Source organism: Pelobates fuscus, chromosome 5 (genome assembly GCF_036172605.1).
Source record: "Pelobates fuscus isolate aPelFus1 chromosome 5, aPelFus1.pri, whole genome shotgun sequence".
In the NCBI taxonomy this organism is placed as follows: Eukaryota; Metazoa; Chordata; class Amphibia; order Anura; family Pelobatidae; genus Pelobates; species Pelobates fuscus.
In genome coordinates, this window is record NC_086321.1 from 66,735,558 (window position 1) to 66,762,907 (window position 27,350).

A 27,350-nucleotide genomic window follows, 5' to 3' on the forward strand; every position below is an offset into this window, starting at 1 on the left:
TTATTAATTAGGGTCCCCTGAGGATCTCCATTCCTGAGAGTCAACCAAATTGTACGAGGTTGATACTCCGGACTGAAGCACTTAGGTTCTCCTACTCCTAAATGGCACACACTATAGTCTATATTTAAGTATCTACATCTCGATACATCTCCTTTACACTCGTATTGTGAATGCCAAATTAGGGTTTGGGAAATATGGTTACCTGTTCTCGTAGTCTTAATGCATACCTCACAGCTAGGAGTGTCGGTACCTCTACCTTCCTGAATATAAAAACACATATAAATAAACACTATCAAAAGCACATCTTTCGCCGTCATCCTCAGTCTTCGTCCGTGCGATGGCGCCTCAGCTTCCAGGATGTGAGGGCTGCAGGGAATGGAGTTCTGCTCGTCTTCACAGGTGTCCCTTCGAGACTTTCCTGGCTTATACACTATGTGTTGGTAAGCGGACAGGCTTTATTATGGCCTTCTCACTCACGCACCAAATCCCAAAAATAATAAAATTTGTAATCCACAATAGTTCCTCGTTACTCCGACTGAGTAGTGCGTTTTAACCGGATCTTGCAGGGATTCTCTGGATCTGCTGTAACTTGCCAAGAATCGACTGCTGCTGGCTTAACCCTGGAGTAATGTATCCACGGAGTCACTTCGGCTACTTTTATCGCTGTAGGGGTAGACAAAAGAACAACATATGGACCTCTCCACTTGGGCCCTAACGGTACATTATTCCACTCTTTAATCCACACTTGGTCTCCTGGGTGGTAACTATGAACTGGGGGATAAATATTCACAGGTAATCTATCTTGTACCCATTTCTGTACCTCCTCCATAGTCTTACCCAACTCTACAACCTGCTGCCGGGTAATTCCTTCTCCCAACTGACTCAAATCCCCCCTTAAGTTACCAAGTACGGGAGGTGGTCGCCCATACATAATTTCAAAAGGAGAGAGGCCCATCCTTCTGGTAGGGGTACTGCGGATTCGCAATAAAGCTATGGGTAAGAGAACGTTCCACTTAAGTTGGGTTTCCTGACACATTTTAGCCAACTGGTTCTTAATAGTTCTATTCATTCTCTCTACCTTACCAGAACTCTGGGGTCTATATGCAGTATGAAGCCTCCACTTTATACCAAGCATATGAGTCAGTTGTTGTAGGCACTGATGAACAAAAGCTGGACCATTGTCCGATCCTATAGAACAGGGTAGTCCATATCGGGGTATTATTTCTCGTAGGAGGAATCTTACAACTTCTCCTGCTTTCTCTGTACAAGTAGGACATGCTTCTACCCAGCCTGAATAGGTGCACACAATTACCAGCAGGTAACGATGTCCACCCGATTTAGGCATCACTGTAAAGTCTATTTGTAGATCGGACATGGGGAGTCCCCCCATAAACTGGACTCCTGGTGGCTTTACTGGTCCTTGTCTTGCATTATTTTTAGCACACGTTACACATCTTCGTACAATGGCCTGAGTCAAGTTGGACAATCTTGGTATGTAGAAATGTTTTCTGAGAGATTCTTCAGTACTGTCTCTCCCAGAATGTGTCCCGTTGTGATAATTTTGGACAATTTCTACCGCTAGTGATGCTGGTATGACTATTCTTCCATCTTCTAGCTGATACCACTTGTTCTCCAGATACTTTCCCGGTTCAGTCTTTAACCACTCCTCTTCTTGAGCTGTATAAACTGGAGTCCATTGGGACAGTGGAGTTGGTATAAGAGCAGCTATATGCCCCACATACTCCTGTCTTCCTGATTCAGCAGCACGCTTAGCTGCACTATCTGCCATCCGATTTCCCTTGGTTACATCACCATCTCCTCTCAGATGCGCTCGACAATGTATGATACCGACTTCTTTCGGCTCCCACACTGCTTCCAATAGTTGTAGGATTTCAGCTGCGTATTTGATTTCTTTGCCTTCTGAATTCAGTAGTCCTCTTTCTTTATACAGAGCTCCGTGGGCATGAGTGGTTAAAAACGCATACTTAGAGTCCGTATAGATATTCACTCTTAAACCTTCAGCCAATTGTAACGCTCGTGTTAGTGCCATCAATTCTGCCTTTTGTGCTGATGTTCCTTTCGCCAGTGGCCGAGCTTCTATCACCTTGTCTATTGTTGTTACTGCATATCCTGCATAGCGGATCCCTTCTTTCACATAACTACTGCCGTCAGTATAATATTGAACATCGGGGTTCTGGATGGGAAAATCACGAAGATCTGGTCTACTTGAGAATACTTCATCCATTACTTCCAAACAATCATGTTGACTTTCAGTAGGTTGTGGCAAAAGGGTAGCTGGATTTAAGGTGTTTACAGTCTCTAAATGCACTCTTGGGTTTTCACACAACATTGCTTGATACTTGGTCATACGGCTGTTACTAAACCAATGATTTCCTTTGTAATCCAACAACGTCTGTACTGCATGTGGGACTCGTACATAAAGTTCTTGACCCAGAGTAAGTTTATCGGCTTCAGCTACTAGCAGGGCGGCTGCAGCTACGGCTCTTAGACAAGGTGGAAGTCCGCTGGCCACTGCATCCAATTGCTTAGACATGTAGGCAACAGGTCTTTGCCATGATCCCAAGTACTGTGTCAATACTCCCACAGCCATTCTTCTTTGCTCGTGTACATATAAGTAGAATGGTCGTGTGTGATCAGGTAGACCTAATGCTGGGGCACTCATCAAAGCCTTCTTCACATCTTCAAATGCCGTTTGCTGTTCTTGGGTCCATAAGAAGGGGTCGTGCTCTGTACCTTTGATAGCTGCGTACAGAGGTTTTGCTAGTATCGCATAGCTGGGAATCCATATCCTACAGAAGCCTGCTGCCCCCAAGAATTCTCGCACTTGTCTTCTATTCTTGGGTATTGGTATTTGGCAGACAGCCTCTTTTCTCTCTGGCCCCATAATTCTTTGACCTTCAGAGATATGGAATCCCAGATACTTGACAGTTGGCAAACACAACTGAGCCTTCTTTCTAGACACCTTGTATCCTGCCTTCCAGAGAATGTGTAGTAGATCGTGCGTTGCTTGCTGACAGATTTCTTTTGTAACTGCTGCTATCAACAAGTCATCTACATATTGTAACAAGACACACTCTCCTGGGATGGACTCGAAATCCAGTAGATCTTGACTTAGGGCTGAACCAAATAGGGTAGGTGAATTTTTAAACCCTTGGGGCAATCTTGTCCAAGTCATTTGGCGTTTTGAGCCCGTTACAGCGTTCTCCCATTGGAAAGCGAAAATACATTGACTTTCTGCGGCAATTCGGAGGCAAAAGAAGGCATCTTTGAGATCTAAGACTGTGAAGTAAGTAGCCCCGCCCGGAATTAAAGCAAGCAGGTTATATGGATTGGGTACAACTGGATGTATACTAACAACCGCATCATTGACTGCTCTCAAGTCCTGCACAGGTCGATACTCATCTGTACCGGGCTTTTGAACAGGCAGCAATGGGGTGTTCCAGGGGGAAGTACAGAATTTTAGGATACCATACCGTATGAACTTATCCAGATAGGATTGAATGTTCTTCTTAGCCTTCTGCGGGATGTGGTATTGTCTTAGGCTCACTGGATAAACCCCAAGTTTCAGTTCAATTTTTATAGGTGGAATATTGCGGGCCAGTCCTGGTGGGTTGTTCTCTGCCCAAACTCCTGGTATGTTAAATAATGTCTCATCACTCCTAGGGTGTTGGCTAGTCAACGCTGTATAAAGTCGCCACTCTTCTTCCTTTGGTACAGATAATGTCATGATACCTGAAGGTCCATTAAACTTTAAAGATGTTGTTCCATTTGGTAGGAACGTAATCTGCGCTTGTAATTTTGATAGCATATCACGTCCCAGCAATTGGACTGGACATTCAGGCATATAAAGGAATTGATGTTTTATTACGTGGCCTCCCAATGTACAGAGTCGACTTTTAAGAACCGGTTTTTCAGCACTTCTTCCAGTTGCTCCTATCACAGTAATAGTCCTTCCAGATGGAGGAGCAACTAGATTAGTCACCACTGAATGTTCAGCACCAGTGTCGATCATGAACGCACTCCTTTTTCCCCCTATTGATACATCGACCATAGGCTCCGCTCGACCAAGGGGGATGGAGCCCGGTCGGTATCAATAGTCCTCCATGACCGTGTCAGCCAATCCTACGAAGTCCCTACCTTCTCTATCGCGGGACCTTTGCGCTGCTGGAATATACCTATCTTCCCTAACACTTCCTCTGTTCCCATTACTCCCTCTATAACCATTACTCCCTCCGGGGCCTCCTCTACCTCTCGCTCTGCCTCTAAAGTTTCCGTAGCCTGCCCTGGGTTGGTCTCTCTCATACTGCTCTCTTTGCGGACATTCGTTCCTCCAATGCCCTTCTTCCTTGCAATACGCGCACTGATTCCTACTCAAAGGCTCCCTACTCCATCTACTATCGCCTCTATCTGGGCCCCGTCTATCTACGCCTGCGATCGCTACCGCTAGCATATCAGCCTTTTTACGCATCCTGCGCTCTTCCTCCTTCTTGCTTTCTGTTTCCCTATTCATATAAACCTTATTCGCTACCTCCATTAGTTGGGTGATTGACATACCTGCAAACCCTTCTAACTTTTGTAGCTTGCGCTTAATATCTCCGTAAGCTTGGCTGACAAAGGCGGAGTTCACCATTCGGGAATTATCTGCGTCTTCCGGATTAAAGGGGGTATACAAGCGGTATGCCTCCAATAATCGGTCATAAAAGACACTGGGCGCTTCATCGCTTTTCTGAATCACCTCAACTGTCTTCGACATGTTAATAGCTTTCTTTCCTCCGGCTTTCATGCCAGCAATTATAGCGTCTCTATAGGCTCTGAGTTGAACCATATCAGCACCATTTACGTTCCAATCGGGATCGGTATTGGGATAATGTGTTGCGGCCCATGCTGATGGATTGGCTTGGTTCAAAGTACGGGCTTTATCCTCTAGTGCTTTAATGGCTGCTTGATTAATCCTTGTCCTTTCCTCATTGTTAAATAAAGTCATTAATAACTGCTGGCAATCAGCCCATGTCGGGTTATGTGTCTGTACTATTGAGGTGAACAGATCAGTCATAGCTTGTGGTTTCTCGGTATACGAGGAATTGTGGGTCTTCCAGTTTAAAAGATCAGTTGTAGTAAATGGGACATATACGAAGACAGGGTCAGCGTGTGCCATTTGACCTGCGGCATCGATATAGGCTGACCCGGGATTCAGACCAAGAGGCATCTGATAGTGCTTTAATTGTTGGGCACCGGTCAACTGTCGGGTCTGTATGGGGCTACGTGGAGGGGCGTCAGTCATGGGTTCCAGTCGGGGAGAAATAGGGTATGGGGATGTGGGAGCTTGGTTTTGGGAAAAGGTGGTAAATAAAACACTTCGAGTCGAGCTAGATGAAGCTTGACCGGAAGTCTGAAGTGGCGCCAGATCAGGATATTCGTTTTTAATGGGGGTTGGTTCTGATTCCGGAAGGGGAGATTTAGTACGAGGGGGGGTGGATCCTGTACTGGAGGAGGAAGCGGAAGTGGATGGGGGTAATGAGGGGAGGGTTGCAGGACTTCCTGCGTTTGCGTCACTTCCTCTTAACGGAAAGTAAGGGGGCGGCAAAGGGATCTCGGACTCAGGGGGCGTGTCCAAAATGGGCCTAACACCAGTCCTAGTGGACGAACAAGTCCTAGCTACCATGAGGCGACATTGCTCCTCGTGGCATGTCCGGAGCCATTTTGGCGAGTCATTTACGGCCTGTCTCCAACAATCAACATAAGGAAACTGGCCGTAAAGTTCAGGCCTACCTGATACAGCCACGTGTAAGCGCTGTACCAGAGTTGGATCCAAACTGCCACGTGGCGGCCATGCCGCAACCAAAGTAGGCCACTCCCTCGTACACAAAGTGACCAAACGTACAGGAGACATTTTAACCCCAAAATCACAAGTTTTGAATCCCTTTTTAAAATTCTTCACCATACATCCTAAGGGATCCGGGATCGTTGACTGCGACGCACCCATACTTAACAATGGAACGTCGTCGACAATGAATACTATACACGCGTACTATTCAACAGTCACACCCGTTTCCTCTGGCAACAGCACCACGTGGTACGGTTACCAAGTGAAACGTACACAATAACAATAAACACTCAGGGAATTCCCGTACACACACAGCTGCTACACCAGTCACTATATAATCAATATTATGCCCTTTGGCGTAACTATACAGTCACCCACGCTATAATTCTCTATATACGAATTACCCGTCTATAACACACCCCAGTAACATCGTCTTTTACAAATAGCGGTTACAGTACGGTTAGCATAGGTCAAAGCACAAGTTAAGGTCACAATACAATTATTAGTGGTTATGGTGTTAAACATGCAATGGACGACAATGATAAGTACTTATATACAGTGTCAGTAAATATACAGGGTTATGGTACCGTGCACTATAATACAGCAACACACTATTAACACTCTCGCTAGACGGCTGAGCTCGCGCTATCTAACAAGATATACACTTTACTAAACAATCGTTAACACATTTACAATTCCCAACTAAACTATTGGCCAGTACCTTGATGGACTACCTAAAACTATATACACCCGTTTTGGTTAGCCACACTGCCCAATCACCACATATAGCGAGCTAGAGAACCGAATTTACACAGGCGCCTCTTAGTCGCACTATCAAAAGTCTAGTGGGTTCCAAATTTACACGCCTTCCCACTTAGCCCAGATAGGTTGAGAGCTAGCGAACCGAATTTACACAGGCGCCGCTTAGTCTCCCGGTCCCTCCGACCTAGCGAACGTAATATACACCCTAGAACGCTAGTCTAGACAAGACACCGGTGTCCGGCTAGGGCTATTTACACCAGGACCCCGCCTGACTAACAAAATCAAACGGTCTGACTAAAGAGCGTTCGATCGAGCGGTGCGCCTTCGCTCCTTCCCTCCGACAGAGGGGGCAGATACACAGATTCAAAACCCCTTTGGGCCTACCGCACAATCGGTATACCCCTAGTGGGTCCTGCCGTCTAAAACAGCAGTCGTCTTACCTCCTCGTTCCTGAACCTGAGTTCACACTCATCGACGGGGACACCCCAGCACTTCTCACGTAGAGGCCGATGATCTCCTGGACAACAGACCAGTGGCGCCGAGACGAAGGGAGGTCCACGCAGAAGTTCAGGGGTGCAGCCGTAGAGAACGTGGGCAAAGATAGACCGTCTCACGCCTCTGCCTCTCAGCTACCGTTGAACGATGAGCTTCCCGGCCAATGCACCAAATGATACCGGAGAAACTGACGGAAGCCAAGCACAGAGAGATGGACACAGGTTTCTTCAGGAAGGAAGAGATTCTTTATTGGATCACCGATCGGGACTCAGAGGGACTAACGTCACCAAAATACAGCAAGTTCTGAGCCCCGGACAATAGTGCAGGCTCCTTATATAGGCATATAACTCCTCCCATATTAAGCTCCACCCGCACATTCTCTTAACCAATCAACACAAATAAGAATTAACTTCCTGTTTGACCGCATGGCTTGTCCAGCACAATGGAGGAGGGGGAATACTATATCCTGTATTCTTGCACATGCTCCGTACACTACTGATCGTATCTTGCCTCGTGCAACCAACTGATCGATACGTCAGCATATGCACGTACACATGCCACGTGGTAATCTCGGCCTACTAAATTTATTTTTACCGAGATTCCACCACAACATCAATAACAAGGAGTTAAGGATTGGGGATGCACACGCCACACACAGCTTGGATGGGTTTTGGATGGCAAAGGACCTCTGCTGCCAGAAAAGACATGGATTCGATGTGCAAAGAACAGTGGGTATAAGGAACTATGTGCAGGTATTCACTGACAGTGGCAATCCAATGATTATTTGTTCTTATGATGCTAGATGATTCTTAAATGACTAATATAATATACATATGATTAATTTTACCAACATCTATTTCAAACATACTGTTTTAGATCAAAGAAAACCATTACCAAAAATATTGCTCTCAGCATCAGAAATTTGTAGGAATTCCCCCACAACCGTCAACTGTTTACTCACTCAGACACTCAGACATAATAATCACAAAAGGTAATTCATTCTAAGAGTAATTTAAATATTTAAGGGTTATGTTCCAACATGCAGGTAATTAAAGGTAAGCAAACTTCTAATTTAATAAATCTTTCAGAGATCAATCAACAAGAGTCTGTTAACTATATTAACAGACATTCCAGAGCTGCTTTTGGAAAATAATTCTATTCAATTCACACAGAAAAAAATAATAATAATAATATGCTAATATTTGTATCATATAGGGACAATGGACATATAATATAAACTGACACACCTTGATATTCCTCACAATGCTAGGTGTAGTCAAATCTATGAGCCCACCTTCATTCATACAATCTTTTAAAGGAACACATTGGGCACCATAACAACGTCATTAGAATTATGTTACGATGCAAGAAGGTCACGGGTGCCAGCTTATCTCAAGGGGTTAAATCATCAGCAAATGGTTTAACCACAAAGTATTAAAACCCGCGCCCTTCAGCTCTGTCATTTAATTTCCGTACTAGTTTGAGGCTTCAAGCAGGAAGCTTCGGACTGGGCGCAGCTGATCAGTAGCTCCCCACACACATAAAGTCACTCTGTGTAGTGAGCTACTGATAAGCTGAGATTTGAAGCTGATGCACTCAGTATATCAGAGATGCACAGCTCATGGCTTCTTGTAGACTGCATTAATGCATATTATTCTTCATATAAAAAAAAAAAAATTTATTTAGTGTGAAAATTTAATTTAATGTGGAAATCCAGGCCTCCTTACGGCAGTATGGAGAGGGGCGACATGGCAGGTGGGAAAATCTCCCTTACCGGCCATCTAATTTTTCTGGCGAGGGGCACAAGATCTTCTTGGCCAGAGTAGAAGCCCTAGTGAACCTCACTTACTGGCCCTGATACTTTTACTGTTTCAGAATGCTGCTGAAGGTTACCGTGGCAACGCTCTGTACATTTCGTGGCACACAGGGGGCACAGGCAGGAACATATTCCACCAGTGATCAGGATTCCTCCCTGCCTCCCTTGGCTCAAGGTAAGCCTCAGAGAAAAATGAATGATCCTCAGTTTCATTATTTTTTTTATTTTTCTTAAAATGTTTTTCACCACTACAGCCAGTATCCATCCCTGCTGAAGCCACTGACCCTGATTATCACTCCTATACCCTCCCACTATTGCCCTTATCCCACCCACTACAGCCACTATTCACATACAGCACCTATTTATATGCACAGACACGTCAGCGCAAACAACCCCACAAATGCCTCTCTCCCGCACATGTAAGCATAATTCACTCCACACTCACAACCACACAAGCAGCATCTCCCCACATACATAACCCCATAAGCAGCATCTCCCCACATACAGTGGCAGAACTAATGTAATGTAGTGAAGGCCATTGGGCAAGAAAGGTTTTTGGGCTCCCCTCTATTGCAAGAGTGGCCAAAGGTAGATTGACATCTGTCGTACAACTCTAATGATGGTATACTAGGTGGGGATCTTCCATCTGCCCATCCTTGCAGGGCTGCATTTGTGAGCAGTGAATGTTTGTTTGAATGTAAGCATGTTTTTGTATAGAGTATTTGTGTGCTGTAGGGGTGTATTTGTATGTACTGCTGCCATTGGAATGCAGTGGTGTACTTGTGTAGGATTGCATGGGTTTGTTTGTATGTAATGTTGGCTTTTAGGTGGATGTACATTTATGTGTAGTCTTGGTGTTTGAGTGAAGGGGTGTGTTCAGTGGCGTACATACCGCGGTCGCAACTGTTACCGGTCCTGTCACTCCAGGGGGCCGCCCCCCCCCCTGCGGACGCCCGCGACCGAATACCAGCTGCCACATTTTGCGGCCCAGGCCCGTGCGGCAAACCGCGGGGGCCGCATGTTAAGGGGTCCATCGGGTGGTCCATGCTGTCAGGGCCACCCAATGGATATGGATTGTGAGGGTACCCGGTCTGCGCTGGGCGCTTTAACAGCGCGACCGGGCCCCCTGTGATTACATCACTGCTGGGAGGAAGTGACACCCCGGTCACTCCTCCCAGCTATCAGCCCGCGCGGGAGGAAAGAAGAGGGAGTCAGAGTGGGAACATGAGGCTGAGCCCCCACTGGACCCCAGGGAAAGTAACAAAAGGTAGGAAGAATGGTGTGTATGTGTGTGTGTGTCTCTGTATGAATGTGTATGTATGTGTGTGTCTCTGTATGTGTCTGTGTGTCTGTATGTATCTGTGTGTCTGTCTCTGTATGTGTCTCTGTATGTGTGTGTGTCTGTATGAGTGTGTGTGTGTGTGTGTGTGTCTATGTATGTGTCGGGGGCCCACGGATTGGGGGAGAGAGGGGAGGGAAGGAGAGAAAGGGGAGGGAAGGGGAGAGAGGCAAGGGGGGTGCACACGGAGCAGGTTCGCACCGTGGCCCCATGGATTGTGTGTACGCCACTGGATGTGTTTGTATATAATTTGGGGGTTTGAATGCAGGACTGTGCTTGTATGTAATATTTGTGTTCAATTGCAGGAGTGTGTTTGTATTTTGTGTTGGTGTTTGACTGCTTGTATGTATGCACATACCTACATGCACTGCTACATACATACACACACACACACACACAAATATTAACACACAAATTCATATACACCCTGACACATATCATAGATACACACACTGACACATCACACACACACACACACACACACCTTGAAATATTATTATTTCCATTTATATAGCGCCAACAAATTCCGTAGCGCAATATTATAAGAGGGCGGATTTAAGTATAAATAGGACAATTACAAGAAAACGTACAGGAACGATAGGTTGAAGAGGACCCTGCTCAAACAAGCTTACAGTCTATAGGAGATGAGGTATAAAACACATTAGGACAGGAAATAGCAATCAAATAAGGTGGGGGTGAAGCAGAGCTGGAGGAGAGAGTAGAGTGCTGCCCTTTAGGAGAGAGCAAGAGACAGGTATGTAAGGTAGAGGTTACTCTGGGAGGCCATAAGGCACTTCTTAAATGATTGAAGACTACGGAAGAGTCTGATGGCGGTAGGCAGGCTATTCCATAAGAAGGGAGCCGACCGTGAGAAGTCCTGCAAGCGTGAGCTGGCCGTACGGATGCAAGCAGCAGACAGGGGAAGGTCAGTGGCGCAGCGGAGAGACCGAGAAGGGGCATACCTATGGATCTGTGAAGAGATATAAGAGGGGCTAGAATTGTTCAGTGCTTAATAGGTATGGGTTAGTACTTTGAATTGTCTCCTATAGGATACAGGAAGCCAATGTAAGGACGAACAGAAGGGTGAGGTGTGAGAGGAGCGACCGGAGAGGAAAATCAGTCTGGCGTCAGCATTCATTACAAATATGCACACACTGACACATGACACTGACAAATGCAAACACCTTGATACACAGATGCAGACACACATTGACACAGATACACAGGCAATCTAACACAAATATTATTTTATTTCTTTTTGCTGCCACCCTCCTTTTAGCTTATCTTGTGTGTCCAGGAGGGTGGCTGTGTGTGGTCCTGCTGCTGCCTGTTGCTCCTCTTACACCATGCTGCCTGTCTCTGCCGTCATCATCTCCCTTCCTCTCTATTTAAAGGTGGGAAGAATGGGCCCCCTGACCATGCGGGCCTCGGTGGAGACGGTATTCTGCAATATGTTTTACCATGTGCACCAGTGGTAGTTCCACCATTGCCCACAGATCCACAAGCAGCATCCCCATAAGCAAGCAACACCACAAGTAGTCTACCATCACAAATACAACACAACAAGCAGCCACCCCCACACGTGCAATAACGCATTAACATGAACACATCAGGGTAGTGCATTGAGGAAACTGGCCTTGGGGCAGTAAGGAGGGTAAATCCAGCCCTGGCAATGTGTGTAATTGCTGAAACTGGACTGAACTGGATTGTGGCGTCATTTGATAAATCTTTAATATGCATTTAAAAGAAAATGGAGCATCACAGAAAAATGGAATGAGAAAATAAGACAAGCTAAAGGAGAATTCTAATGTTTTATTCAGTGGCGGCATTAACAGAAGCAATGGTTCTCCTTTAAGGCAAGCAGTTTCATTGTTTTGTTAGAACGTCCCTATGTAAACTTATTAGTACATAGTAATAAAGTATGTAGTAAAGGACCAGGCTTCACACGATCACAGGCAAAGTGACAGAACCTGAATTTTCTGCTTGTTGAGGAATGGTACAATGCTTCTTAAAACAGCATTTTGTCCAGTTGCTAGCCTATTCCTACCTAATACCGGTAATTGTGAAGAATCCAGAGCCATTATAGTCCATTAAATAAGTGGGGGATTACCGTGCAATCATGTGATTTGTGGACTGTATATGAATCATTTGCCTGTTTCAATCATCAGTCTGCTTCTGGTATTGTTCCAGGAATGCAGTTGAATACATGTTTCTATCATTTAAACGTTCGTAGACTATAGTATCCACTCCAGAAGTAATTTATCATTTAACTAGTTCAATATCACCGCACATATTATTCGCACGGCAGGTGTTGGCAAAGCAAACTATGAGACTGATTAATCCTAGAAATATTCCAGCACAGAAACACCCGAGGGGAAAAAAGTTAAATAAAATTCTAAAGCTTTAATTTAAAGGGACAATGACCTTTTTTTAATCCTTTTTTTTTATTTCGTTTGTGCATGAAGCTATCGAAGAATATTCATGCACAATGGGTATATCAACAAATATGCATAACAAGTATAAGAAGTGCAGTTATACAGCAGCACAATTTGGGGTATGAGCATACAAAAGCGAGCATTGATCTTTTTAGAAGGCCATAAACCCATTTTTGTTTTACTTTCTGGGATTGGTGCAGAAAAGAACCACAGAAAGGGGACAATTCTGTGCTATAAAGACTGATACAGTACAATGAAAAATATTTGATGTATGTCGGCACAAATGTGTTCAGGTTCCCCTGAAAAGTAAAACATATTGCAGAATAGTGCCATGTAATTTGGGGTTCCAGTCAATAGTCCACTGATTTTGGTCATACATACAGATGGGACTGACCTTGGTGCCATACACACAGTGGAATTAGTTTGAACTATTGAACAGAATCTGTACTTGTGCTTTACCCAGTTTTCTCAGGTGTTCCTGGTGTAATCTGAAACGGTTTTGCACCCATTATGTAAGGTTGTGTTGGGTGGTTGTCCACCATTTTGAGTTGGAGAAGAAGGACACAAAGAAAACAAAAACCCAAAACAGGATATGGCTTCCCAAACACGACTGGGCTTCCATATGAAAAAATAGTTGTGAAGAAACAGCTGTGAAATGATTCCATACATGGGTTAATCATACTATTGGTATAATTATATAGAATTCAAAAACAAAAAAAAACTTCAGGTTTCTGAAAACTGCAATGCAATGGTTTTCTATGTCCTTCATAGGCTCCTGTGCAGATGCCTTGCAACAGTCTCATCCAGAATAGTTGTACAGGTATTATGACATATGAGGCTGGGTATGTTCTTTTTCAGTGCACCAATATCACTTTTAGTAGCAATGACATCCTTGGAATCTTTTTGCCAAGTAAAACTTGGGCATGCTAACAGTTTGTGGAGCTAAGTGAGCATCATAAAGCTGGATAATTCATTAAACTGTGGATTTCCAGGGATTCACTTGGGAATTACAAATGTTAAGGCAAAATAATCAAATAAGAAAATTCTTCCAATATTGTTAAATTCCAGTTCCACCATTTTGGACAACATTTTCCCTGCTCAGATCTAACAGTTCACGTTTTTAGTGAATAAATCGACATAATGAACAATGGCGCAATGATTCATCGTGGCAAGCTATATTTCTATAGATGTATTTTTCCCCAGCGGTGTCTAGTACCCATAGAACTTCCCTCCTATATATACTCAGGTTTCCTGTATTTATCTGAAATATATTGTTCTTACAGCATAGCAATGCAAGGGGTAATTGCTACATGGAACATATGAGAACCGTATGAATTACATATTGATATTTGCACGAATCTTGCAATACGTAACACACTAAGGTATTGTAACCCCTGTGTTTCATTACACAGGTGTTTCTCCTCAAAGAGGGTAAGTAGATATGAGAGCGGTCAGTCTCCCAGTGTTTCACACTAGCGGTATCAAGCAATAATCATGAATCATATACTTAGCGTGTTTCAATAAATTCCATCATAGTGTAAACATCTGGGTCCTTCTACTGCAAGACTTTGCCAGTATAAAGGGCGCACCGGGATTTCTAATTTTTTTTTTTTATTAGTCTGTACATTTCATGTATGCTGCCTGATGCTTCCAATTAGGAGCTTAACGGCCTGGGATTTGCGGCACAATTTCTTTCCTCATCCATTTTTCAAACTGTGCATTTTTCCCCGTCTTCTACGACTTAGAAAATGTTCACATTCTTTTTATTTACGTCAACTGTCCGAAAGCATTTCCCTGTACGAAATCAGGGACCCCGTGGAAGACAGCAATGCAGATATCGATTTCAAATGTGTAGATCTAGTCGAGGTGATCTACTATCGCTTGTAAGTGCAGAAAAACTGCAAACTTTTTATATGTAATATTTTGTTCACATTTTCGCTACAGTAAAGATCCCTTGAATAAGAATTCATATTTATTCAATTGATTCCACTGAAAATCAACAAACATTTCATGGCTCAATTCACATTATCCAAGCTTTGGGTTACATTATGCAGTATTGAACGGAGATATTACAACAGGTATTGGACCTATAAAGGCAATGTAATATAGACTGTGGTGCTGTCCCAGAGAACTGACTAATTTATGTGGGTTCTGCTGAGACACCTGAAACTTGCATGAAAATATTTATTTTTCGGTTTCTTCAGCTGTAATCAGTGACATCCGGTGAAGTTTGAGATTGGCGGGTTGGTGCCACCTAACATTTGTTGGGTTCTACCCACTTAACCTCATGAGATGTTAAAAAACAGCCTCATCTTCAGTCAGAGAAAACAATGGGAATTACAGATATAATCATGACAGACATACATTTTCTCTAACACACACTTATCAGTAGTCCTTATAATTTTAATAGATTTGATTTTGATTGTTTTTGTTTTTGCAACAAAAACTGGGGGTGGATGTGTCTCCCCACCTGCCCCTGTGGATCAGCCTCCACTGGCTACAATGTATTTAACGGACTATTAAATAGAGAAGTTTGTTGGTTTTTCTCCAAGAATTAGCTAGTGTTTGCAGTTTTCTCATATATATCAGTGTTTTCAATTGACATGTACAGGTACTGTGAACAGCTGTAAGTGCAGCCTTAAGACTAGGTTGCCTTTAATTGATCCAAAGTGCGACATGTGAAAAACAATATCTTAGGTGCAAAGGGTAAATGCGAAGTGCACACTTCTATATAAAATGCTAGGTACACACTTCTACATACTGAAAAGGTGAAAATACAAAATATGAACTAATCCGATACATATCGATCTCAGTGATGTGCTTCAAAAACTTAAATATAAACTGTTAAATGAAGATATAAATATAAATTCACACTCCAAGTGAAAACCGTTAATATACCAATCCTTGGGGTATAAATTTAGATGACAATATTCACTTATTATTATATATTTAATACGTTTTGGTAACATTTGACTAAGATTGATATATTGGATTGACTCATATTTTGTATTTTCACTTGGCACTTTCACTTTACACCTATGATATTAGAGTTTTTTTTCTTGACCTATACTGGTGCTGATATTGAGAATCCTAACCACCAAGATGTAAAGTTCCTTTACTGTAAGCCGAGATAATGCTGCTGCACAGGTGTGCAAGAGTAGCCCTCAAGCTGTCTCTGCTGTGAAAGGTAACAAATAGTGCACACACAAAATGCATATAATATAATAATATACTACCTATTGTAGATATCCACAGTACATTTCACATCTGAAAAACAAATAAAGCATACATAGTGTACTCCATAAAATATAAAATCCAAGGAATAAAATTTGTAGATTTCACTCACAGAGATGGAGCTGTATTAGGCTCTATAGATGTAGCCCTTGGGTGAAAATACAGGCTTTCGATTTGCCCCAATCAGGAAAGCGAGTTCCACAAAGATGTGTATATGAATATAAATTTATATAAACAAATATTAAAAAAACTTATATATATATATATATATATATATATATATATATATATATATATGGGACAAGGATAGGGCAGGTATAATGTGATGTGAATATATAGATATACCAAATCCCTCTGCAGCAAAGCAATTTCCTGCTCACATTTTATAACTTTACAAAGTTTTGTGTCATCTGCAAACACTGATACATGGCTTTCAATGCCTATTTCAAGATCATTTATAAATATGTTAAATAGAAGCAGTCCCAAAACAGAACCCTGAGAAACACGAGTTACCACTTTTGTCCAGCCTGAAAATTTACCATTAATGACAACTTGATGTACTCTATCCTTAAGTCAATGTTCTACCCAAGAACAAGAATATTCATCTAGACCAATTTATTTTAGTTTGAAGACTAACCTATTGTGAGAAACCGTATCAAATGCCTTGACAAAATCCAAGTAGATCACATCCACTGCAACACTCTGATCTATACTTCTACTTACTTCTTCGTAGAATGCAATTAGGTTACTTTGACATGACCTATGTTTCATAAAACCTGATTATTGCTAATTACAAAGTTCTTCCCAATGAATTCCTGAATATTATCCCTTAATAGACCTTCAAATATTTTCCCAGTCACAGAAGTTAAGCTCACAGGTCTATAATTTCCAGGCAAGGATTCTGAACTCTTTTTAAATATAGGAACAACATCTGCCTTCCTCCAATCCTCTGGTACAAAAGAATCTTGGAAAATTAAATACAGAGGTTCACTTATTTCCCCACTTAGCTCCTTAAGTACTCGTGGGTGAATACCGTCAGGCCCCAGAGCTTTTACATTTACATTCATTTTCTTTAACTGCCGTAGAACCTTGTCTTGAGTCATCCAATCACAAGTTATCTGCAAGTTTTTTGCAGCAATCATTTGCATATCTCTTGCCATAGGATCCTCATTAATATATACTGAAGAAAAATAGTTATTTAACATTTTTGCCTTTTCCTGGTCTTCATTAGCTAACAGACCCATAGTTTGTCCTTGTCTCTTTCACATCCTGATTTTGTAATTCCCAATATTGGGTGGTTAGTAAAGAGCTGGCTGAAGATCGAGATCCATGTACATCAGTAGAGCTAAGGATAGCAGTTGCTCTACTACACCACCTTCCTGCGATGTTACAACCCCCCTCCCCACTCATCTCTCGCATCTGCCCTCCCCCTTCCCGCCAAAAAATAATATAACATTATTTGAACATAAAATAATGTTGGACTTCCAAAACCATTGAATTTTTTTTTCTCTTAACAGCCTTCTCCATCAATCTCTACTAAGTCCCATAAGTTGTTTTTATGCTCAGATAATGAATGCCAGAAGGCACTGTATGCATATTTAATAATGACATTTCAGAAATGTAATATTTTATGCATATTCATCATTCCACTAGCAGTGCGAAGGTGTTGAAATTAGTAGCCGTAAAAAAAAAAGCAGTAATTTTTATTTGTCCACATTCCTTATAATGCATTCGGTAAATAATTATATTTGGAGTGCGAGTTTAGGCAATAAGCACAAGCGAAATCAGATCTATTAAACACAGACATAGATGTCACATCACTGCTAGAGGGGGCCATTTGCAAGCTTGCAACACAGGATTTGAGCTGTTGAATTATAAACAAAATAAAAGGCATTTTTCTGTATCTGGATAAAATCAGGTCAGGCTGACACAGATAGTTTGTGACATAAATGCAGATTCACTTTGAAAAAGCTTTCTCAGAAAATGAAATGCTTGGTAATGTTAGAAAACACTGACCCCTACAGGAACAGTTTCTTTATGACGTGTTTAATTCCCTCTTTTCAATGTCCCCAATCCGGAAGAAATCCTCGTGTCAGCTGTATCGGAGATTGCTACTTTGTTTTATATTCTGCAAGTGGGATGTCAATTTACCATAGCTTTCGGTTTAGTAATTAAACTTCTAGATGTTAAATCTGAAGAATATTCCTGAATCCTAAAGTGGTGATAGCCTGTGATGGAGATTGAAAGGGAAAATGTGCCTTCCCAGCATATTTAAAATGATGGTTACTTATCCTCTTTATTTTATAAATATGTATTTGTGAGGTCTGAAAATTCTAAATTGAATGTAGAAGTTCAGACTGCTGTATATACCTTTATTCTGAGTGCCTCCATTGCTATAAACTCTGCCCTTTCTGTCAATGAATATAGTAAGTGGAACAGGAAAAAAAAAACGCAGCAATGTGTTTCTCTTGTGACTTGTCAAATGTATTGTATATCCTATCTAGATGAAGAAAGAAAAAAGGTTTGCACAAGTTATAGGAATTTTTTGATAATGTTTTATTTATCCCATGGTGTCATTTCCAGGTAAGTGACAATCCTGTCTTACAGGGAGTGTATTAGAGGAACGGAGGGGAGAACGGGTAAAACCAGAATTTACTGCAAATAGTTATGGCATTACGGTGCTCTGTCATTGGCAGCTTGGTGCTAAACCCAATTTCTTTGATTCGGTATTAATATAAAAAGTTATAAATAATAGAACATTGACACTTTTGAACACTCATAGGCAGCTCTCGTGCTCTGATTATTTTCTATGAGGCTGTCAAGGTCTGGTATAGGTAATGGCACAAAAATACCTTTTGGTAGGTTCCAATACCACCAGTGGCACTCGCTATTCCTAGTGAGGGAAAACAGGAGCCATGCATACTAAACAATGGAAACTCTAGCATTAAATAAAATAGGAGGTTTGTAAAAGACTACATAGCATCCGGACCTCAAACAACGTTCCATCTTTCTTAATATTTGCTTTTATTGGAGTGGCAAAAGAAACCAAGAAATTTGTATCTGCTTATTTTAGATTCCATTACAACAAATCAGAGTACAAATCTGTACAAAATGTGAATGCCTGTCCCAATTCATTTAGTGAAGCATGCTTAAAAAAAAAGAGGTCAGCAAAGCATACAAGTAGCTAAGCATTACTGATCACGCAGCCAGATGCTGGGGTACCCAATGTTTCAATACTATGTGAATGAGCTTAATCTGGCATTAAAAGCTCCTAGCGTGATATGGAAAATTCAACTGAAAGGATTATAAAAATAAAAAAAACCAACAACATTTGGCCTTTCCCTCCCCGCAAGACTACTTATGCCCACTACACTCTTACTTAATTCTTTTAAATTATCTTTGCCTCTCCGATTTTGATATTTCTATACATGGCCACAAAGCTCAAAGGAACACTTTACTGATAGGAATATACGAGCGATGTAAAGTGATGTAAAGGGATAAATAAGCCTTTATTCACTGATCTGATTTCTCACTTACCGTATATACTCGAGTATAAGCCGACCCGAATATAAGCCGAGGCCCCTAATTTTATCCCAAAAAACTGGGAAAACTTATTGACTCGAGTATAAGACTAGGGTGGGAAATGCAGCAGCTACTGGTAAATTTCTAAATAAAATTAGATCCTAAAAAAAATATATTAATTGAATATTTATTTACAGTGTGTGTATAATGAATGCAGTGGGTGCGTATGTGTGTGTGTATGAGTGCAGCGTGTGTGCATGAGTGCAGTGTGTGTATGAGTGCAGTGTGTGTGTGCATGAATGCAGTGTGTGTGTGCATGAATGCAGTGTGTGTGTGCATGAATGCAGTGTGTGTGTGCATGAATGCAGTGTGTGTGTGTATGAATGCAGTGTGTGAATGCAGTGTGTGCAGGGCCGGTGCAAGGATATTTGCCGCCGTAGGCAAAACAATTGTTGCCGCCCCCTCCCCCCCCCATATGTCCTGACTTCCCCTCCTCCTCCCTCAGTGGTCCTTACCTCCCCACCCCCGTGTTCCTTCACCCCCCCCCCCAGTGGTCCTGACTCACCCCTCCCCTAGTGGTCCTTACCCTCCCCTCCCATAGTGGTCCTTATCCCCCCCCCTCCCTCCCATAGTGGTCCTTATACCCCCCCTCCCTCCCATAGTGGTCCTTATCCCCCCTCCCTCCCATAGTGGTCCTTATCCCCCCCCTCCCTCCCATAGTGGTCCTTATACCCCCCCTCCCTCCCATAGTGGTCCTTATACCCCCCCCTCCCTCCCATAGTGGTCCTTATCCCCCCCCTCCCTCCCATAGTGGTCCTTATACCCCCCCCTCCCTCCCATAGTGGTCCTTATCCCCCCTCCCTCCCATAGTGGTCCTTATCCCCCCCCCTCCCTCCCATAGTGGTCCTTATACCCCCCCTCCCTCCCATAGCGGTCCTTATACCCCCCTCCCTCCCATAGCGGTCCTTATACCCCCCTCCCTCCCATAGTGGTCCTTATACCCCCCTCCCTCCCATAGTGGTCCTTAACCCACCCCCACCCTCCCATAGTGGTCCTTATACCCCCCCCCCCTCCCATAGTGGTCCTTATACCCCTTTTTTTTGTTATTATTAATTATTTTTTTATTCTTATTATTTTTTTATTCTTATTATTTTTTTATTATTATTTCTTATTTTATTGATACATTTTTTTTTCGTCCCCCCTCCCTGCTTGATATATGGCAGGGAGGGGGGCTCTCCTTCCCTGGTGGTCCAGTGGCAGTTCAGTGGGGGGGAGAGGGGGGCTGGCAGAGCTGTAACTTACCTGTTCTGCAGCTCCTGTCAGCTCTCTCCTCCTCTGCGCCGTCCGTTCTGCTCTTCTGTCAGCTTACACTGTAAGTCTCGCGAGAGCCACTTACACTGGGAGCTGACCGAGGTGCTGACCGGAGGGCGCAGAGGAGGAGAGAGCTGACAGGAGCATAGAGTTGTTCAGAAAACCATCTTCTTCAGCTCGTGTTTGTACCACCTTGTACCAGCTAATCTGGAGTTAGAATACTCAAAGCCCTTGTCATCACAGACAGCTATGAAATGATATATGCATTATAGATGCCTATTGAGCATTTGCATGTTATATAATACATTAGTTACAAGCTATACCTGGGGATGTTTCAGATACTTAGAGAGAAAATGGTTCAGACTCATCTATAAGATTGGACATGTGCGTCGTCATGGGAACAGTATGTCTTTTAAAATGGAAGCTGCCAAATCAGAAGACTCTAGTCTTCAACAAGCTTATCCCCAGGTGTGTTGGTAGCTAAAAAAAATAGTGTGTCCTATATAGCTTTGGAACCTCCTGATTATTTATTATATATTTATATTATTGTAAGCACCATTTTAAATTAGGAATGTCTGGTGTCTGTGCCTGTAGTTTTACAGCAGTAAGTTTATCAGTTATGTAGTTTATCAGTTCTTTTAACTTTTACATTTGCTACAAAAGGCTATTATGTCCCTACAGTGAGAATAAACATTGGGATTTTATTTTGAATGCTGGCGACTCTGGTATTCATTATAAATACTAAATTATAGATATGCCCGGAAATCATTTTTGTTTTTTTTTACCATACATTTTTTTAGTTCTTCTGAACTTCAGTCACCTATACGTTCATTCTGTAATTCTGTAAAAATTTAGTTAGTTATTTACCCAATGTTGACCAACCATTAATCTCTATGGCCCACTGTTAGTGCTACCACCCAGCATGCAAATAGTTAAAGTAACACTATAGGGTCAGGAACACAAACATGTATTCCTAACCATATAGCGTCAAAACCACCGTTTAGGTGGCTTGCACCCCCCCCCCCTTAACTTTCTTCTCTATGAGGAAAGTTAAGACTCTCCATGCAGAGCGTGGAGACGTTGAATGGTAGTGCTGTACACTGTGCAGCACTGCCCCAGGAAGCACCTCCAGTGGTCATCTGAGGAGGGGCCACTGGAGAAGTCCCTACGGTGCAATATAAACACTGCCTTGTTGCTGATAAGGCAGGGTTTACATGAAAATGCCTGCAGGGAATGATTATACTCACCAGAACAACTACATTACACTGTAGTTGTTCTGGTGACTATAGTGTCCCTTTAATAGCCCTTGGTGGTGCAAAGGATAACAATGTGGCGGCTGGACAGAACTTGCTAGCCGGGCACTACATGAAAATGTAAAAATAAATAAACCTATGGGGTTCAATATATATAGTAATCTAGGTTGAAGGTTAAAAAAAATTACTCATTACCATCAAGTTCAACCTTTAAAACCCATTCCTTATTTCCATTGCTGATCCAAAAGAATGCAAAAAGAAAAAACAAAAAACACCCATTCGAACCGATTTACAATATGCCACAAAAAGGAAAAATAATTCTTCCTGATTTCATAATAGAAATCAGATTTATCATTGGATCAGCAACCTATTCACACATATATTAATTATATCCTTATTATCTGCAGAATCTAATAAGATACCTTATTTGGATAGAGAAAAAAACTGTCTTCCTGTCTAAGTGGGTGACCTCTTGTCTGTTGTATATGCCTGCTAAGGAACAGGTTAGTACATTGCGGTTTGTACTGGCCCTGCACAGATTTGATAGTTGCCATCATATCACCTCTGAGATGCCTTTTCTCAAAAGAAAGCAAATTGGGTTTTTATAGTCTTTATTCATAACTAATGTACATCATCCCCCGGTTAATTTTGTAACTCGACTCTGCTCTTTCTAGTTATAAAATATTCTTCTTTAAATCGGATGCCTAAAATTGCACTGCATATTCAAAGTTGTGTCTTACCACTGACTTATATGACCCCATTTTAGTATAAGGCAGTTGGTAGACCTCCCTTATATTTCAACCTGCCACTTGGCAGATGGGGGCATATCTACTAAAATTTGCAAATGGGCATCAGTTGTTCCCATCCCCATTCCCAAAATTCCTCACACAAGTCTCGACGTAAGTGAGACTTGCCTCTCTGACCACTGATTGGTAGGCTTGCAAGCCAACCAATCAGAGTGATTTGCGTTAATGTGAATTTTCTTATAGACTTTTTTTGAGACAAAGGAAAAGATGATTTAGAAGAAATCTGATAAGTATATATTTTTTTCTATAAAGATATTCGTTTTATTGCCCCCCCTCACTATCATTAGGGTGAGGGGAGTAGATAGTTCTGTTAATTGGGGTGTGGGCTGAGAAAAATATTTTTTCGAGGGGGATGTCCACCCCCTTTTCATTATTTATGTATTTGGAATCCCCCTTGCATGGGCACAGGGAGGACCCTATGTCCCACTCGTTTTATTTTTAAAACAGTTCAGCCCCCTTGATTTATATTTACCCCATGCCCCTGCATCCCATGCCATGAGTGGGGGCATGGCTGATAAACAGGTTTAGGTTGCTGCGTTATTCATACAACATGCTCAGTAATTCCACTGAGTCTGAGTATTTTTATTTATGAGAGAGCATATTCTGATTACTGCACAATTAAGAACAATTGAGGCATGTATAAAGTGTACAATATATTAACTGTTTATCTACTTTAGTGTTGCATTTGCCAGGGTGTGATGAGTGTGATGTATACACTTAATTAATTTTGAAGAAAAAGGAGAAAAATAAAAATAACTAGAAATGAAATAGTTCTAAATATGTAAATTACGATGTTGCTACTTTGTGATACAGTGTACAGAATGGCATAAAAATGCTGGCATATCCGTATTATAACATCAAATTGGAAATGAAAAAGAAAATTGCTTAAGTGAATAAAGAATTAAAAAAAAAAGGATCTAAAAAAGACAAGACATAAATATTACACAATAATAAATATAATTTACAGAAACACGTGTATAAAAAGCGCACATCTTGCAACATTTCCAATGACCAAGTCACATTTATTTTAGGCTGAGTGCATGGTTGTGGTTAGAAGATGTTCCACTGCAACAGTATTAAGGATAATTTATTACATTTTCATGGTTATTTATGTAATTTGGAATGTGATATAGAAAACAAACCAAAATTATTAAAATTACTTTTTTTTTTTTTTTTAAATCAATGAGCCTGTTTCAAAGCTGCAGCTCCATCAGCCCCTAAATTAATCCGGCCCTGATGACAGTCCTCTCTCATTCCACTCCTCCCCAATTCTACCTTCCTTCATTATATTACATGTGTCCCATCCACTCTACTTTCCCTCCCATTGTCCAACCCCCAGTCCAAGAAGATGAGTTTTTGTGTGGTATCTCAGTAGAACTCTATGGTAGTCTGTTTCGATAATTCTCCGAAGAAAAAAAGCCCTACAGTGCATGCTGAACTCAATACACAATACATTTCTGCAATGATTAGTTTTCTCTTGATTGTTCTATTGTTCTATCTATGGCTGGAGATGGCATGGGAGAAGTCCCATGTTCTGGATATAAAATCCCAGAGACTTGTTTAGTCTTATGTAACAGCATTTCTGACATCATCCATTGACTTTAGATTCTGCCCTCAGAACCTGTACTCCCTAGGGCTGTCACTGACTAAAAGAACCAGGGGATGGAGTTGGACCTCTTTAGAGAGTGAGTGTTATTTCCCAAGTATCTATGGGCATATGGTGTTATACTGGGCAGGATGTCTCACTGGGTCTTAGCTTGGCAGAGTCAAATCTGAGGGAAGAGTCAAGTGTCCAATAATCTAGAAACTGCACCAGCCTCTCTATACTGGTAGACACAGACTGAGCTGAAATTGTATTTTACTGCCACTCAGACAAAATAGTAAAGGTGTCAAAGCTAAATAATATTTGACACAATGGGGCATATTTGCCAGGTGATTAACTGAAAAAAGTAAAACAAGTAATTGTTACATTTATATATAATTAATAGCATTGGGAGAGGAAGAAAGCAACAATTTGAAAATTATCCCAAACTATGCTGGTACAGCCAGTATATGACTTTTGTATAGCAATTGGCTATCACAGCCAGCTAAATGCATATGGTGTAACTTTGTGTAACTGTCTATTTGGGTTGTGAGACATACCAGTTTTGAGCATCATTAGATAATCATCTTTGTTAGATATCCAAATCTCTGCACAGTTCATACAGGCCCCCAAGAGGCAATCCGATTAGAGTAAAATCTAGTTTAGACACAGTGAAGTGATTCACTTTTTATAAATGCACTAGAAAGAATGATAAATGGATCTTACCTGGCACCACAGACATCAACACCAACCATGAGCTGGCCATTCAATGATAGGACTTCATCTCGTAGCTTCATCTTCCCACACCTTGCTGCCGGACTCTGTTTTTTCAAGTCCGTTATCCAGATACACCCAACATCAAGCACTGGTCCATTTTGTACTTTCCTCTTTTTACCTCCCCTACGTTTTTCACCACAGTGTCCAAAAATAGGAATATTGCCAAAACTAAGGCCAAGAACCTCATCGCTGTTTTCATCCTTGGTTAGATGAACTGTGCAGATTTCCATATCCATCATGCTCTGCTTGTGATCCAACAACGTCTCATCTAATACAAAGTTGAATTGAATGTATTCTGTTAGTTTCTGAATGGCAGATAGATACAAAGTCTTCTCTGGTCCATTGGCTTCCATTTTTAGGTTGTCCCTTAGCCACTGATGGAGAAGGGCACGATAGAACATAGCATTCTCCTGAGTAATGGGCATTGTGATTGGTTGACTCTTCTAACATTATGCGAAACACCTCTTTCACATCTCTACAGAGTGTATCCAAAGGAACAAAATGTAGAACAGAGAAAGAATGTATGAATAGATTCAGTTCAAGTGGGATCAAATGATGTCACATTCTAAAACTTGGCAAAGTTCAAGCAGGCTGAAATAACAGAACCAAGTGCTAAGAAGCATTCAGGTTAAGGAAGGAAGTTGATGAGCAATTCTCAGCTTCAATAATTTCACAGCTGTCTGCACATGACAAGATTGTTCTTGAACATGTTTCCAAGATAAAGTAGCATAAATATTTTGGTCATGAGTCAACCTACAAGGGGAAAAAAATACATATAATAAACCCCAATACCATTATATATTAATACTATAATAAGCTACAATAACCATTTACATAAAAACATAAATAAAATAAAACAAGATATTTTTAAATCCAGATTAATCAATACTCTGATTATATATATATACACACACATACACATACATACATACTATCTCACAAAAGTGAGTACACCACTCACATTTTTGTAAATATTTTATATCTTTTCATGTGATCACACTGAAGAAATGACACTCTGCTACAATGTAAAGTAGTAAGTGTACAGCCTGTATAACAGTATACATTTGCTGTCCCCTCAATAACTCCACACACAGCCATTAATGTCTAAACCGTTTGGCAACAAAAGTGAGTACACCCCTAAGTGGAAATGTTGAAATTGGGCTCAAGTGTCAATATTTTGTGTGGCCACCATTATTTTCCAGCACTGCCTTAACCCTCATGGGCATAGAGTTCACCACAGCTTCACAGGTTGCCACTGGAGTCCTCTTCCACTCCTCCATGATGACATCACGGAGCTGGTGGATATTAGAGACCTTGCGCTCCCCCACCTTCCGTTTGAGGATGCCCCACAGATGCTCAATAGGGTATAGGTCTGGAGACATGCTTGGCCAGTCCATCACCTTTACCTTCAGCTTCTTTAGCAAGGCAGAGGTCATCTTGGAGGTATGTTTGCGATTGTTATGTTGGAATAATGCCCTGCGGCCCAGTCGAGGGAGGGAGGGGATCATGCTCTGCTTCAGTATGTCACAGTACATGTTGGCATTCATGGCTCCCTCAATGAACTGTAGCTCCCCAGTGCCGGCAGCCCAGACCATGACACTCCCACCACCATGCTTGACTGTAGGCAAGACACTCTTTGTACTCCTCAGCTGGTTGCCGCCACACACGCTTGACACCATCTGAACCAAATAAGTTTATCTTGGTCTCATCAGACCACAGGACATGGTTCCAGTAATCCATGTCCTTAGTCTGCTTGTCTTCAGCAAACTGTTTGCGGGCTTTCTTGTGCATCATCTTTAAAAGAGGCTTCCTTCTGGGATGACATCCAGGCAGACAAATTTGATGCAGTGTGCGGCGTATGGTCTGAGCACTGACAGGTTGATCCCCCCACCTCTTCAATCTCTTTAGCAATGCTGGCAGCACTAATATGTCTATTTCCCAAAAACAACCTCTGGATATGAGGCTGAGTATGTGCACTCAGCATCTTTGGTCGACCATGGCGAGGCCTGTTCTGAATGGAACCTGTCCTGTGAAACCGCTGTACGGTCTTGCCCTCTGTGCTTCAGTTCAGTTTCAGGGTCTTGGCAACCTTCTTATAGCCTAGGCCATCTTTATTTAGCGCAACAATAATTTTTTTCAGATCCTCAGAGAGTTATTTGCCATGAGGTGCCAT

At 41.9% G+C, this 27,350-nt stretch overlaps 1 protein-coding gene across 1 annotated transcript in view; it reads right to left on the reverse strand.

Moving 5' to 3' along the window:
• Nucleotides 1–25,856, reverse strand: part of PDZD2 (PDZ domain containing 2) — a 264,784-nt gene extending 238,928 nt beyond the window's left edge. Inside the window, exon 1 of the mRNA XM_063453956.1 lies at nucleotides 25,127–25,856. Coding sequence (XP_063310026.1) covers nucleotides 25,127–25,602 — 476 coding nt within the window. The 5' untranslated portion in view covers nucleotides 25,603–25,856. The remainder of the gene's footprint in view (nucleotides 1–25,126) is intronic.
• Between the last annotated feature and the right edge of the window lie 1,494 nt (nucleotides 25,857–27,350).